General features: G+C 35.9%; 1 protein-coding gene across 4 annotated transcripts in view; it reads right to left on the bottom strand.

The window, feature by feature from the left end:
- Positions 1-7,793: 7,793 nt before the first annotated feature.
- The window catches only part of LOC111871348, a 92,237-nt gene continuing 82,844 nt past the window's right edge, over positions 7,794-17,186 (bottom strand). For all 4 annotated transcript variants that reach the window (XM_023864380.2, XM_023864384.2, XM_023864381.2 and 1 more), the window contains exons 10-12: positions 12,922-13,081; positions 10,265-10,411; positions 7,794-8,875 (exon numbers count right to left, since the gene is read on the bottom strand). In XM_023864380.2, coding sequence (XP_023720148.1) covers positions 8,742-8,875; positions 10,265-10,411; positions 12,922-13,081 — 441 coding nt within the window. In that variant the 3' untranslated portion in view covers positions 7,794-8,741. The remainder of the gene's footprint in view (positions 8,876-10,264; positions 10,412-12,921; positions 13,082-17,186) is intronic.

The following is a 17,186-nucleotide window of genomic DNA, read 5'->3' as shown; positions in this document are numbered from 1 at the left end:
AAGGACTGGATGGCCAGGGAATCTTGGTTCAGGTCTCGCATGAACATAAGATATTTCTCTCCTACATAGTATCCAGACTTGCTCTGGAATCCACCCAACCTCCTATCCAAGGGCTCTTCCTTAAATGTAAAGTGGCCAGGGCGTGAAACTGATTAATCTGATGCCAAGGATAAGAATGCCTTCACTCCCACATATGTCTTCACAGCATGGTGCTTAATTAATTAAGTATGGGGACAGCTTTATCTTCACCTTCATTACATAAGTTTAAGTACAGTAACATTCAGTGTCCCCTCCCCCCTCTCCACACCCTCAGAAAGGAATGTGCTCATACTCAGATGTGACAAAGACAAAGGGTGGGGCTATATTTCGAAAGCTTTTGACAAAAGGTAGCACAATTTTTACATGTATATAATTAGTGAATATTGAGAAGCTGAATCAAAATAGAATATTTATATATATTTTAACCTCCATTGTCACCTACTGGTTATTAAAACATTAATTTATTTTGGTGTTTTATAAAAAGGTTGATAATACATTGTACCATTCTGTAACAACAAAAATAGCCCTGTCAACATTATTTTATTGTTTAAATTTCCCCTGCCTATTTGGTTCATAATAGAGGAAACATTTAAAGAATGTATTATACATGCACTGTGATGAATCATCAAAATATTGGGATATTCTTCTATTATATCTGATAAAACACATGAAATTTCAGTCAAATTCATAAAAATTGATCACAACTCATTTGTTCCTGTTAATCACTTTTAACATGGTCCTAAAGAAAATATTTTTCCATCCATTTTACGTCCTGAACATGGCAGTGCCATTGTTTAACAGTTCATTTTAGGAAGGCTGTCATTCATGTAGTAATTCATGTTGAACTTTTCATGTCATATAAAACAAGTTTGACAGAATATTATGAATTGCAAGAAAATGTGTCACTTTGATATTCTTTGGTTGTATTTTGCGTAATGAGTAATAATGCCTTTCATCTGTTTCATTGGAAGTAGTTTATTCATCTCACTGTTGTAAGTTGATATCTATATATACAACAAAACTCCCCCAGTTTACAAAAACAACGCAGAACCAAGACATCTTATTATAGAACTCTCAAAGGTTTCAGGTGTCAGTACAAGATCTTTTTCATTTCCATTACTCATCTATTATTTCCATAAAATCCAATACTTTAGGATGTGGAAAAGTCATATTAGATAAATAAGCAGTACAAAGAACTAAGTCAAGACATAAGAATAGAACCAGAATACAATTATTCTTACCAACTAGTATATACAAAAAATTTATCCACAGTATAAAATGGGTGACAACTCAAGAATTCTTTTAATTTTAACTTAAACCGTTTAATATATTTATATAATTGCTTCAAATTTAGTGGGAGACAATTGAATAGTTTGATGACCATATAACATGAGCCTTTTTGATGTAATGATAAACGCACTGCTTTCTGAATTCAGCATGCTTATGAAAGTGTGTGCATGTGTGCAAGCAGTGTTCGAAGGTGGGTGAAACATTTTAAAGATGGGAACACCAGCATCGAAAATGAGCCTTGGGGCGGTCGTCCTCAAACAGCCTCAACTGAACGCAACAAGGAAAGAGTGGATGAGATTATTGAAGATGACAGGTGTGTGACTGTGGACACAATAGCCTGAAAACTTGGAACAGGGCACACACAGTGCAGTACAGGAGATGATTGAAAGCTTGGGCTATAGGAAAGTTTGTGCTCGTTGGCTCCTGCGGTTGTTGACTGAAGACCACAAAGGTCACATTGGAAGCAATTGCAAAGATGGGGTGGGAAGTTCTTCCAGACCCCTCCTATAGCCCTGATCTGGCACTCTCCAACTACCATCTTTTCAGATTTGTGAAGGATCAGCTGCGAGGACGTTTTGAGACAAGGGAGACAATTCAGAAAGCAGTGCGTCAGTGTCATCAGATGGCTGGAACGGAATTTTACAGAAGGGGAATTTTCAAACTCCCAGAACACTGGAAGAAATGCGTACAAAGAAGTGGCGATTATGTGGAAAAATAAAGAAAGGTCTGTAGATTGAGGTGGTGTATTTGGTTTGTCAACAATAAAGCATGTTACTTTACAAAAAATTGTTGCTCATGACTTTTAGTACGACCCTTGTATCTGTAATATAATAATTGTATTGTGTTAATATTTTTGGTGCCAATCACAGTGGCCACGCAGTCTAAAGCATGAACCATTGTCTGCTCGAACACTGGCGTTGAGGGTTCGAATCCCACTCAATGTATGGATGTCTGTGTTGTTCTGTGTATAGGTAGGGGCCTTGTGACAGGCTGATCCCCCATCCAGGGAGTCATACCGACCGTGTATAGGATTAAGAAACTGAAAAGGCGGCCAAGGCCCAAAGGGCTGTAGAGCTACAGAGGAAATCTGGCAGGAATGTATTATATATCAAGTGTTACTGTACTAGTACGTTATACGAGTATATCTTGTGTATTTCCGATGTTTTGGTATGTTCGTGTCGCTCTTTGGTTGAGTTATTCTGGTAGTGTGTGTAGTGATTATGAATGTTTTGTCAGGGTCGAAGTCAATATTATGTTATGACAAACGGTCAGTTGGCCAATCTGTCTTGGTGTCAAGCACCCACCTGGGGCCTGAGACTAGATTTTTATTATTGCCAGACAGTTGCGGCCGTTGCGGGTTTGTTGGTGCGGAGCGATCCCTCTGACAAGAGCCAAGAGGACAGGTTTGTCGTTTACAATTGTCGCTGCCGTCGCTGGCGCTGCTGGCCCTTGCGAACAGTAGTCATTCTTGGGTCGAGTTTCACGTGTGATCGTGACAATATTTTCCCGTCTCAGATTTGAGACTCCCCCAACCTGGAGGTCTAGGTCCCCATATTTATATCCCCCATAAATAGGGTATCCCAGTGATCCCAGTTATACCCGAAGGCACTGGGTTTCCTTTTCAACACCGCCTACAACTAGCATGGCTGCCATATGCTACTCCAACCCGCCTTTAAGCGCACCACTTCCTGTGCGCGGGGTTGAATTGTTGTAATGGTCGTTCCGCTTCTGTTCACATTTAGGTCGGGCCTGCTGCTGTCTGGAGTAGAGTTCGTAGAGTGCTTGAAATGTGAGGTTATAAGTGTAGTTGTGTATTTGGTTTATATGTAGGTTTTTTGTAACGTTATGGATGTGGTATTTTTCCGATGTGTTCAAGTATTTGCCTTTTCCACATGTTTTAGCATTTTATGGATTTTAGAGCATTTTTGTTGAAAGTAACAACGCGTTCCACACGCAACTAAATTCAAGTGGTAGTACGACAGTTTTAGCAAATTTTAGTTGTGAACGACGCCTAGGATGACCGTGTAAGACCGAACTTATGGAAAAGTGTACATAGGATAGAAGGTAAGAATAAACATGTTGGATTTGGACGGTGAAAACACCTACCAGTGACTTTCTTCTGACTACATGACACTTTATCCCAGAAAGTTAGAGTAGAACTCTTCATATGTAGTGTCTTTGTATTTAGTCACACCACGAGGTGCGACAATTTAATTCCTGGAATGGCCCTGTGAAAGAAAAATTTGTTTATCTATGCACTAGCAGCTGCTGTCGCTTTAGAAACACTCTCTTTATGAAGCTATGCTCTTCGTGAGACGGTGGTGCCACTGCCGGAAACGGTCTTGCAAATTGTTTTCCGGAATACCTCACAGTAACGTCACGTTGGGTTGGATGTCAGGATTGTCGGCACAGCTTTGTCCCTTCAGGGCATTTTTTTAATTTTGGAAAGAGACAAAAATCGCCCGGGGGCTAAGTTAGGTGAATAAGGTGGATGGTCCAGTTTTGTATTGGATTTCTTAGCCAGGAACTCGCAAACTCTAAAGGCATCATGCTCAGGGGCATTTTCATGGTGGAGAATCCACCTATCAGACCAAAGTCAGGAACTCGCGAACTCTTAAGGCCTCATGCGCAGGGTCATTTTCATGGTGGAGAATCCACTTATCAGACCAAAGTTTGGGTCTTTTCCTTCGAGCAGATTCCCGTAACCTTGTCATCACTTCCAAATAACACTGTTGATTTACCATTTGTCTTTGTGCAATGAATTCACAGTGAGCTATCCCCTTGTGATCAAAGAAGAGCACAAGTATGGTCTTGAACTGCGAGCGAGACATGCATGCTTCCTTCGGCCGAGGTGAATTCTGTGTTTTCCACTGCATGTTTTGGCGTTTTGTTTTCCGGATCGTATTGAAAACACCACATTTCATCTCCTGTAATGACTTTATCAAACATCTCTGCATTGTGTAAAAGATCGGATGAAATATGAAGCCGACGTTGTTTCTAGTCATCTGTCAATATTCGTGGCATCATCTTTGCGTAAATTCTTCTCATTCCCTGATCCTCTGTAATAATCTGTTGTGCTATTTCCCTATTCATATTCAATTCATCTGCAATTAGTCTCATGCCTGAGCTACTCGGTCCACATTTGCATCTGTCCTTTGCATTTTTGCCTGCCCAGTTCCTGGTTCATCTTGCACATATTCTCACCTTCCTTGAACCGCCTATGCCATTCAAAAACACTCAATTTCTTCATAGCATATTCACCATAAGCATATTCACTGTTAATAGGGCTGGCGTTTCACTAGCACCTTTACTAATCTTCACACAAAACTTGATGTTTACCTGCTGCTCCTCATTCTTGTCACTTATTTCTCTGCCAACAGTATACCATGGGCATGTACTACTTCCTCTTTTGCTTGGGAACAAATGACTCATGGTCTGTGGCTCATGTATACACAAGTTGGAACATGTCTAAACGTGCTTGGGTACATGAGTTTGCCTGACCCAACACACCAGCTACATGGTGCAGTCATTGTGGGAATTAAATTGTCACATCCTGTATTTTAGATTAGTTACATACTGATTTCATGGAGACAAAAAAATTCTGAAGAAAACCTCCTAGGTCACATTTAATTTGTATTCTATTACAGTACATTATTTTTACATTTTATAAATTGATTCAAATGTTTGATATTTACAGCACCTATCAGCATCATTGCTAACATGAAAAGATAACAAAAATTTCATACCTAATTCTGTTCAGATGTATGTGAGATACTATATGTTCATAATTGTAATTTTCTGTATGTAATGTAATTGTATTAGAATCGTGGCACAGCCTAGCCAAGACTATCATTTTTGGTACCATGTGACAGTTCTATGGAACAATTTACTGTCCTCCAGCCCTCACGTACACAGACCATGTAGAAGTGAACAGAATTACTAGAGTAGTAAGATACAGATAAAGCTGCCCCTGTGCCTGACCATCAAATCATGAAAGCATACATAGGATGTAGAGGTAAAGCAGTATCTTGATTCTTCAGCTATCCTTTCCATGGTAAAAATAAGATTTCTTACTCAGGAATTCCAGCCATCTCTGTCCTGAATAACCTTGGCATTTAACAGTATAAGTGAAATAAATAATTCTGCCAGTTCTTTGCTACTGGAAATCATTTGCAGTTTGTATCAGTTAGGTCCACAGTCTCACATGCAACACTAATGTTATATAAAACTTATTAAAAGCTATTCACTTTAAAAATTTTACATTATATGTTTTGACCAATGTGATCATCATCAGGTGTTAAAAATTATGCATGAGGAAACTGCTGTGTTTTGTATCGTTGCTTAGGTTGTTACCAAGTAGTCCCCTCAATGTGTGTGTGTGTGTGTGTGTGTGTGTATGCCTATAACATGTATAAATTCTACTCTGTACTAACAACATAAGCAGTGATACAAAACACAGCAGTTTCCTCATGCATAATTTTTAACTCAAGATGATGACCACATTGGTCGAAACGTGTAGTGTAAAACTTGTAAAGCAAATAGCTTTTAATAAGTTTTATAGAACATTGGATGTAATTGATACTAAGTTATAAGTGCAACAAAGTTCTGAAGACATTTGTGGTAAGTATAACTTAGCAACAAGAATCTTGTTATCTTCTATCCAAAAATCTAAAGATTAATATACAGAAATACAGATATAACTTTGCTTGTTGTTTCTTATGGCATGGTAAAGGGGAAAAAACTGACTTGAGGATTCTGAGTACACATTGCTGAGAGAATATTTGCACCTAAGAGAGGTAGTAACAGGATGATGGAGAAATCGCAAAATGACAAATTTGTAATTGGTAGTATTCATTAAATATTATTAGAAAGATCAACTTAAGGAGTGTAATGAGCAGAACATGTAGCATACATGTGGAAGATGAGAAATATGTACAAAATTTTAGCTGGAAAACCTGCAGAGAAGAGACTGCTTGTAATATTTTGGTGTAAATGGGAGGATAGTTTTAAAATATATGATAAATGTGATGGGAAGTTATGGATGGGATTCAACTAGCTTTTTTAACATAGTAATCACATTCATGTTCCATCAAAGTGGGATATTTCTTGACCATGAAGTGACTCAGTTCCCCCCAAAAAACTCTCTTCCATGGAGTAAGTTAATACAGTCTGTGAAGTCCTGTTGCGTTCTTCTTGTGTGGCAGTCAGTTCCAGTGCACTCTCACAAATAGTAATTGCATGTTTTCATTACAGTTGAAGGTATGGATTGGACTAAATTGGCTCAAGACAATCCAAAGGCAGGCTTTTGTGAACATGATGAACTTATTTTCTAATAGCTGGGAATTCTTTATATCAGCTGCTCAGAAAGACCCTGTTTGGGCTCATTGAGTTTTAGAGGTAACTGACAACAGAAATGAGGCAGGCTGTACCTTCCGATTCTGGGCATACTTACTTGAGACTTAAAACGAGGAAACTACATGCTGTGAATTGAAAAATTTACAACCTTGAATGTTTCAGTAATAGTGTAAATTTGTTTGCTTTGAGTCTCAAGTGTGTTTACATGTAAGTTACAATAATGTGCCTACCAATGAAACGTTCAACAACATCACAATAATTACATGTCGTAATTTCTAAGATTCCTCTATGCAGCTAAGTCTCTAATACAAAAACACAATTGAAACCACTGCAATTGCAGAACTTATAGCACTACATATGGAGTTAAAGTTTACTTACATATAAACTAACAAAACACATATAAAAGTTAACTAACTCCATGGAGTTGAGCCCTTCTTGAGAAGCCGCCAGTTGTGCAGCTACTCAAGAATTTCCCAACATTTTATGGAACCTGAAGGTTCATTACCATGTGGACAAGAGCCCTCCACTGGTCCCTATCCTGAGCCAGATCAATCCAGTCCATATCACTCTATCCTGTCTCTCTAACAAGTAGAACTATCCTTGTAACAGGCTCCTAGAGTTGTGAGATGTTGAGGCTCACACATTTTCTAGACAGTTAGCTCACAGAGTTGTCAGCCTTACACGCTTCCCATTTATATCTAAGATCAATTTTAATATTATCCACCCACCTATGTCTTGGTCTTCCTAGTGGTCTCTTTCTTTCTGGCTTTTCCACCATGCCCTGCCCATCTCATTCTCCATGACTTGATTGTTCTAATTATATTTGGCGAAGGGTGCAAGTTATGAATCCTCATTGTGCATTTTCCTCCAACCACGTGTTACTTCATCCCTCTTTGGTCCAAATATTCTGATCAGCACCGTGTCCTCAAACACCCTCAGTATGTGTTCCTTCCTTAATGTCAGAGATCAAGTTTCAGATCGATACAGAACCACAGGCAAGATTATAATTTTGTATGTTCTATCTTTTATGATTTTAGACAGCAGACGAGAAGACGAAAGGTTCTGGACTGAGTGGTAGCAAGCATTACCCAAGTTCATTCTCCTCTTAATTTCCTCCTGAATCAAGTTTTGATTTATTACTGTTGTCCCAGATATTTGAACTGTGCCACATTTTCAAAAGATCTGTTAACTATCTTCATATCACGATTTTTCCCTTCATTGATGTGAAAAGACAGCAACATATACTTAGTTCTCTCTGCATTTCTATATCAACCTCTTTGCTAGCGTCAGCTTAAGTCTCTATGATTTTCTTTATGGTATCTATGTTATTCCCAATAGATTTACATCATCGGCATAAACCAGCAGCTGATCTGTCTTGTTTAATTTCAGTCCCACCTGGTTTTCCTGGGCTTTCCTAGTGGCTTATTCTAAAGTAAAGTTGAAAAGCAATGATGATAAAGCATATCCTTGTTGTAGACCATTCTAAATAGAAAACTTATCAGACACATGTTTACATATATGGGCTTTACTGTAGGTTTCAGTTAAACACATTTTAATCAGCCTAACTAGTTTCATGGCTACTGCAAACTCTATGGGAATATTGTAAAATACTTCCCTCATAACTGATGTATAGGCTTTCTTAATGTCTATGAATATCTGATGTACTGTCTCATTGTACTCCCATTCCCCCCCCCAGTATCAATGAATACAAAAATTCTGATCATCAGTTGATTTGTTATGTCGAAACCCAATAATTTCATCCATATATAGACCTAACCTTGAGGGAAGGATATTATATAAAAGTTATATTACAAAATTAAAGTTTTAGAATAAAAAAATAAAAATACATTATAAGATTATGTATAATATAAATTACATTAAACAGCATATTTTTCTGTTTCTAAAACACATAAATATCACTTTCATAAATACTGAACACTGTAATTTTTATACCTTCTACATACAGTCTTCAGTTTTGATAAACAAATGTCAGTAAATTCTTTTTCCACCACAAAGTCTTTGGTTTCAGCAGTGACTGCAGCATATATAAACACACACTATAAGTACATCCCATTAACCAAGTAGTCAGCATCATGTGCATATGGAGATTTTCCACCACGCCGTAGTCTCCTCCTGACCACACGTAACCTGCAGCCCACCAGCACTGCCATAATGCCCGTAATGCATAAGCCTGCAAAGAGAAAACTCATTCTCATTGTTGTATTTGGTATTCTATGCGCAGTCTGTCTGGAATGTGTGGTGAACAGAGCTGCAATAGACAGACATGTGTCAGTACAAAGTGAGAGTAGAAAAAACTTAGGTCAAATATGAGATCTGAGGTTCTCAAGGCAGTAGGTGTGAAAATTATTGTCTTTTGGGATGTAACGCTGCATAGTATAATGGATATGTACCAACATTTCAGAGGAAGATGCTGCTGAAGATGGAGGGAGCAGGTGCCTCTGAAGTATTAGCACTTGTCTCACACCCAGTAAGACCATAATCTTGAAGTTAGATGTTATGATGTAGTAAGTAGCATTCTGCTGCTTATTTTTAATGTGATCTTGGCCTAACAGATTTTTCATGTAAATAAAATCATAAAAGTTACAATTTTTCATGGTTTTCCACACTTCCTCCAGTTAGTAGCTCGAAATAAGCCACAGCACTACCTTCCAATTCCTGATTCATAATCACTCTAACATTTGACACCAAATGACATGCAATAGAGGAGCATTATTAAACAGATCAATAAACAAACAACAATAATATCATGGAATAAATAATGACACCTGATTTTCTTTAAATGCTTCCATCTGAGTAGGGAGGCTATCAAAACATATGAATTAAGAATTATAGAAATCTGTTAATATCTGTGAAAAATTTTCATTATTAGATTTTCAGCATCTGGAGAAGTCCATGTAGATAAACATTTGTCTGTAAGGTTTCCTTTTCATCCCTATTAATGATAAATGTGTGTTTTTACTGTGCAATTCCAGTGTAGCTGTTAGCAAGAAATGTGATGGTAATGACATTGCACGTCTGTGCGTAAAGGCTACGTAAGTACTTATGTACTTAGGGGTTCTCTTATTAAGTTTTGTGCTAAAATTATTATTTGAATCAACTTACAGTTGTCAGGTTTTCTTTAGGTTTTGCCTTACAAAAATGTGCATAATTTTAAAGAAGTTATGAACTTTCTTTTATGGAGGTATATTACTTATTTAATTTGTAAAAATGTGATAAAACTAAAGACACCCTAGCCAAGGTTATGAATTGCAATGAATTCGTCATATTAACTAACTTCACAGACCTGAGCCTTTCTTGAGAAGCTGCCAGTTGTGCAGCTACTCAAGAACTTTCCAACACTAAACCCATCATCTTCCTTAACTCTTGTTAGCGAAGTATATATTTGTTCTAATGGTTGACCTCTCATATTTGGTCCCTTTGCTAAACATACATTAAATAACCAAATCAATCATGATAAATGAATGACTTTGTACAGACCATCAAGTCAGTCTTTGTTTTTATGGGTATGCATTGGAAACTTTGATTTTGAATAACTAAACATTCAGAGAATACCGTTTACCTAAAGCGAGAGAGAGAATTGCACCACTAGGTCTCCCTGGTTCTTCTTCTTCTGCACTATTCTCACTTAATTTGACTTCATCCATGTTCACCGCAACTTTATGAGTCTTCTTGAGGTGAGAACTATGCTCATGGGAAACCTTGGTCACTGCAAAAAACACATCAGGTAATTAGATATGTCCTGTGGCCCAGTATAAAACAAAATGGCTCAAGAGTCCACAAAGCTTTCATAAAGTCAAAACAGAAAGATGCTTGGAATTTGTATGTGAATTGTGTAGTTGGCATACAGATGAAGCTTGGCACATTATAGGACTCGGAAGTGAACTGATATGAGCGGTTAGCATCACACTTTTGACCGATTGGTGCAGATGAATGGTTAGAACTTCTGCTCTGTATTTTAAAAGTCGTGGTTTGATTCCCAGCCCAAGGGCTGGCTGTCTTGACTAAGGTTTATCTTTATTTTTCTAACTCTTCAGACTAATGCTGAGATGATGCTGTAAAATAAGTGACGATTTCTTCCTTCAATTGTCTTCACAGTTCATCTTCCCACTCAGTGTTTCATAAATGTATAACTGACTAAGTACTCTTAAAGAATCTAAAAGCAAACAGAAAAATCACACAGACAGTTTTTTTGAGGTTAGCTTTATTTCCAGAGACCATATCAAAATTTTTTAAGTATTTACATATTACTATGCTCTGTAGTTTCTCTTATCTGTATTTATTAGTACTAACCCCACAGAGAGTAAATATTTAGGATAACTTATCACAAACTACAGAACAGATAAACATATAATGCTACAATTCTATGATGAAAATAAGAATATATAACGTCACAGCCAAGACAAGTTTCAGATATGGTAATGAGGCCTGAATACTATATTTAAGAAAAGAGACATTTTAAGACTGGAAGCAACACCGGTGATGTTTCTGTGCCCTGTATTTGATACTAAAAGGTTTGATCATGAACAAAATATATGCATAAAAATAAATTAATTGTTCCAAATATTGAAGAGTTCTATCTTCTGGGATATAATCCCATCTAGTCTACTGAAAGTCAAGTGACATGTTGGGGGAACATTTCACCTCCCCCTCTTCAGGGTTTACGAGTAATCCAAGTAAAGATGGAAACGACATGTTCCTCTGAAATATCAGTTGACTTTCAACAGACTACAAAACATTACATCTCACTGTGAGAACCTCAAATCTTACTTCAGATTTTATCAGTGAATTTGAATACTGCTAAATGAAATGGCTACAGGAAATTCAGAATAAAGAGAAGTAAAATACAAAAGCAAACACTGGAACACAAATGATCCTGGATGCCTGGAGAAAGCTGGAGAGAATTTATGAGCACATAATTAAGTCCAGTCATGCAAAGCTGTGGCTGCTGCTGATGATGATTATTCCTTAATCTAACCCATCCACTGAAATAGTTGTCTAGTTGAAATAGTTGTAGGTAGGAAATCATGTTATTTAGATGAAATAGAATATAAAATATCTCTTTGTATTAGGGCTGTGCAAAATGTAGTCTGTAAGTTAGAAAATATGGCCATACAGAGGATTCTGACCAGATGTTACTGGAGAGACATGACAGTTTATTAAAATTCCCAAACATAAATCTGTTGTAACAAAATCCAACCAGTGAGAACTGACTAATTGTCAATAGATTTTCTGTCAAGTGCAACAATGTATATTTTGATCACTTAATTATCTCATCTGCCTTACATGTTTCGGTTCCAAGGAACCATCTTCAGAGGCACTTATAACAAACCATGAAAACACTGGCACAGCTCAACATTCACAATATGTAATTATTCATGGAAACTATTACATATAACGGAGTGTAAAGCACAACACTTCCCAGTATCTTGAATGCAGGTATAGCACTTGCATCTAAAGGACCACCCTCAAAACCGAGTCGTCAACGTTAAAATTTAAAGTTAAAAAATTAAAAAACGTTCAAGTAAAATATTATTCAGGCTCCTTCTTGGTGAATCGTCCCAATGGGGGGAGGCGTCAGCACAGAGTTGTGTAGGCTTGTGGTCGGGTGTATCTTACGCGGTGTGCGTTGCGTACTGCACTCGGTTTTGAGGGTGGTCCTTTAGATGCAAGTGCTATACCTGCATTCAAGATACTGGGAAGTGTTGTGCTTTACACTCCGTTATATGTAATAGTTTCCACGAATAATTACATATTGTGAATGTGGAGCTGTGCCAGTGTTTTCATGGTTTGTTATAAGTGCCTCTGAAGATGGTTCCTTGGAACCGAAACATGTAAGGCAGATGAGATAATTAAGTGATCAAAATATACATTGTTGCACTTGACGGAAAATCTATTGACAATTAGTGATTGATAGTGTAACGGACCAAAATGAAACAATTCAAAATAGTGAGAACTGAGTTGTTTCATGTGAACAGACAGATGGCTGAGAAGATGGACAGATAGACAGATACACAGTCATGATGGAGCTAATGGCTGGTCTCCGTAGTTCTTGCAAAAATGCCTAATGATGTAGGAGACATGCAGCTTAGTGTGAAATCTGATCCACAGTTTGGGCCTATCATTTTCCATATTCATAAAATGAGTCAGTAAATATAAAATTCAGAATCACTAACATAATTTTTAGATACATCACACTTTATGAACAAGAAGGCTCACCTTCTGTTTTGACTGTTGTGGCCTCAGTGGAGGGATTTGTTTGCGATTCCACAATGTGGACATCTATTGAACCTTTTCTCTTTGGTGTAGTAGACAGATCTTGCTCCAACTTTGCTTCCAAAGAAGTTTGAAATTTGTTATTAGATTTCTGATCTTTGGCCTGAAATAACAGCAGCCTAAATTAATAAAAATCTATCATCATGTTTAAAAATAAGTTATTATTATATCTTTATCCAAAGTTACAAAATAACAGAACATTTCTGTAATGTAAAATGCTATAGGTCATTATTAAGTCTAGAACTGTAAATAAAATATCAAAACTTTAAACATAATAAGCAATGTTAATACAAGTAGTCATGATGTGTATATATATTTAGTTTAGTTTATTTTATTAAGTTTGTGTGTGTGTGTAATACAATATGTTTAACATATGTATATGAAACATGACTGAAGTTTTGTATATGCCTATGTTAAATGACAGGCAGGTCTCGTTGTTTAAAAGGTTTTATAAGGTAGCATACAATTGATTTTATTTGATAATTGCTACATACATACATATTTATTTCGTTCCAGAGATCTACAATTGGCAGTGCTGCCTTGAGATATAGAACATGTCAATAAAAAGTACATTTAAAATGATAAATTGTTAAAAATTAAATATCCAAGACATTTAAAAAGGCCACATATAATTGTAGTACATTAACAGTTGTAGAACACAAACAAGTAACACATCAAACCAAATCACAGACACGACACCGAAACAAACAACGTCAAAAATCAGGTGCCATTCACAACAATTATAAACAAAAACAGACAGATAATATTATATTCTAGATGTGACAAATAATAGGCGCAATCTTTATCTATAGGAAGCACAATCATTCCTTGATTTCCATTCATAATACTCATGTAAGGAATAAAAAGAGCCCACCTGCAAAAATTTTTTTAGGGAATATTTGAATTTCTTAATGTCCTCTGACAAGCTTTTAATTCTACATGGCAAGTTGTTAAATATCCTAATCCCACTATAAAACACTCCCTTTTGCACTTTAGTCAGTTTACAGGTTGGATAATGTAAATCTAAACCCCGTCTAGTGTGCATGCCATGAATATCTGAATTTGTTACAAACTTGTCCATATTCTTAACCACAAAAACAGATATTGAGAAAATATATTGTGAATAGAATGGAAGAATGTTTAATGCTTTGAAAATTGGTCGACAAGAGTCCCTGTTACCCGCTCTCATTATTATTCTAACTATTCTTTTTTGAATTATGAAAATTTGGTCACTATTAGTTGAATTACCCCAGAATATTATACCATATGACATGATAGAATGGGCATAGGCATAATAAGTCATCAATAGGCTTTCTAGGGACATAACTGAAGTTAGGATTCTGATGGCATAGCTAGCCGAGCTTAATTTGCTGGCTGTATATTTGATGTGTTCTTTCCATGATAAAGTACTGTCAATTGTTATTCCAAGAAATTTCAGTGTACTCGTGTTATTAATTTGGATATCCCCATGGTTTATATTGATATCTATTGGTAAATTAGGTTTTGATGAAAACTGGACACAATTTGTTTTTGTCAGATTCAAAGTTAACGAATTAATAGAAAACCATACATTAATTAATTCAAGAATTTCTTTTAAAGTAATAACAAGTTCATTGTAGTTCGACTTGCAACACAATATGCTGGTATCATCCGCAAATAAAACTGGCTTTGACACTTTATTTATTATATATGGTAAATCATTAATATATACTAAAAAGAGCAATGGCCCCAGGATAGAACCCTGAGGGACACCCTGTTTAACCTTTTGCCATTTAGAAACACCACTTTCAGTGTTATTATTCAATATTGTTCTTTGCTGCCTATCAGTCAAATAGTCTTTGAGCAACTTTCCTGCTAAACCATTGATACCATAAAACTCCAGTTTTGCAAGTAGTATTTCATGATTTACACAATCGAAAGCCTTAGTCAAATCGCAAAACAAACCTCCTACAACTAGTTTGTTATTTAATGCTGATAGAATAGTATTTATTAAGTCATGAGTGGCTGTATCCGTGGACAATTTAGTACGAAATCCATGTTGTTCATGCGCCAGGATTTTATTTATGTCGAGATGATGTTGAAGTCTATTATATATAACTTTTTCAAAAATTTTAGAAAAAGATGTCAATAGAGATATTGGCCTATAGTTTGCCACATCAGTTCTGTCACCTTTTTTAAATATGGGTTTTATTTCGGAATACTTTAGCCTTGTAGGGAATACACCAAGACTTAGTGACTTGTTACACATGTAAGTTAAAGGTGACAGAATAAACGGTAAACTTATTTTAAGGATATGCTGGGGAATCTCATCATATCCATATGAATATTTCAATTTTAATGATTTTATTATATCTTTAATTTCTTTGTTGGTTGCGGGTGTCATATGTATATTTGGAAAAGGATGTTTGAATACGTCAGAAAGAAATTTGAGGGCTTCATGCCCGTTAGTAGACATACTACTTTTCATTTGTGGTAATGGAGATGCAAAATAATTGTTAATAAAATTCGTCATAATTTGAAAATTATTACATAATTTACCTTCAATTTTTATTGTTGACATTGGATTTTTTTCTGGATTTGTATTAGTTATGGATCTGATGATATTCCAAGAAGTTTTAATTTTATTTTTAGAATTTGAGATCAAATTTTTATAGTATCGTTGTTTTGCTAACTTTATAACCTTTGACAATACTTTACAATATTTCCTGTAGTACCTTCATAATTCTAAATCATCTTTATTTCTAATAAATAAGTAGAGCTCTCTTTTACGGGCACATGACACCTTGATACCTATTGTTAGCCAGGGTTGACTTGAATGGGTTGATGCGAACTTTTTATAAGGAAAACTATTATTAAATATTCTTAGATAGGATTGCTATACTGGCAATGAGTATTTAACTCAACACTTTTCTTAATTTCCCCATGCAAATAGATGAATATTTTTACTGTGCTTTTTTCATGGTGTCAGTACAAACATATTCATGTGCTGGTGATACCCTTTTTTTCATCATGAATTAATCCAAGTAACGCCTGAGAAATCTGGTGTGGTTGTTATTTTGGCTTACTATGTACTATACCAGTCTCTAGATTGAAAGAGAGTATTTGTTCAAAAATGAATATATAAGTGCTATATATTCTGCTTTTTTTAATATATGGTACTTCCTCATTACTTGAGACAGGAAGCTTCAGTTTTGACCAAATTTTCACAGTTTTGTCAACAGTGACCTAAAGTAAGGAGTGTAAAAGGTTTCAAAACATGTTCATGTGCAAATTTCATTTATAAACAGTATCATGAAGAAAATATGGGATGCTGTCACAGGCTGTGGTATTTATCTTTTAGTTGTAAAATTGTTAGATTCATTATGGAATGTTGAAATTTGGAAAGACAGATGCTTTAACAATAAATCTCATTTGTAAATCTTAAAAAATTAAAATTCAGCAGATTTTTGCTGTAATACCATAAAATAATGGTGTAAGTGAGGACCTAAAACCTACACTTGCAAAACCTTCCATTAGACAGCCCCTTGCAGATAACAACTTTAAAGTCCAGTTGTTTGATTATGTGAAGCTTCTTCATGACAATGGCAGTGAGTGATTAGATCTGACTGCATATTGTAGCATGATAGTTTATAGGTTAACTCGTTCATCAAGTTACTGACCCAGACCGCAGTCAGTCACTCTGGTGGATCCTCAGCTCTGTTCTTGTCACCAGGCAAAATTTAAAGAAGTCAACTATTAGAGGACAGTTATTTAATAATATTAGGTTAAACAAGGTTTATGTAAACTATATTAAGTTAATAAGATCTTAAATTTTATGATGATGGTATATTAATACAGTGATAAATTTTCTTGACTGTTGTCTGAAGGTAGGGACTACCTCTATTGATTGGGCCCAACAGAATACATATTAGACAAACTCCATCTTAAGTGCAACAATTTAATTGTAGTACTTTCTTCTTTCCCTCCTCCACACTACATGTTTCGGCCCTAAATGGCCATCATCAGGTGTGTATTCTTACGTAGCTGCTACACTGCCCGTAGTTTAAAATTTAAAATCACCAGTCTTTCCAATTGTATGTATGTATAAAATCTTTGTTAACCTACACGCGTCAATTTTGATTTCTAAAATTGGCACTTTTTTAAAACTTCAATTCAAATTAAAATGTCTATAAATTTTCTGTTCTTTTTCTTTTTCCAAATTTTTAAAA

The sequence above is a fragment of the Cryptotermes secundus genome, unplaced genomic scaffold (assembly GCF_002891405.2).
Source record: "Cryptotermes secundus unplaced genomic scaffold, Csec_1.0 scaffold1, whole genome shotgun sequence".
NCBI lineage: Eukaryota > Metazoa > Arthropoda > Insecta > Blattodea > Kalotermitidae > Cryptotermes > Cryptotermes secundus.
Note: the sequence above shows the minus strand (reverse complement) of the source record. Positions and strands in the feature narration are given on the sequence as shown.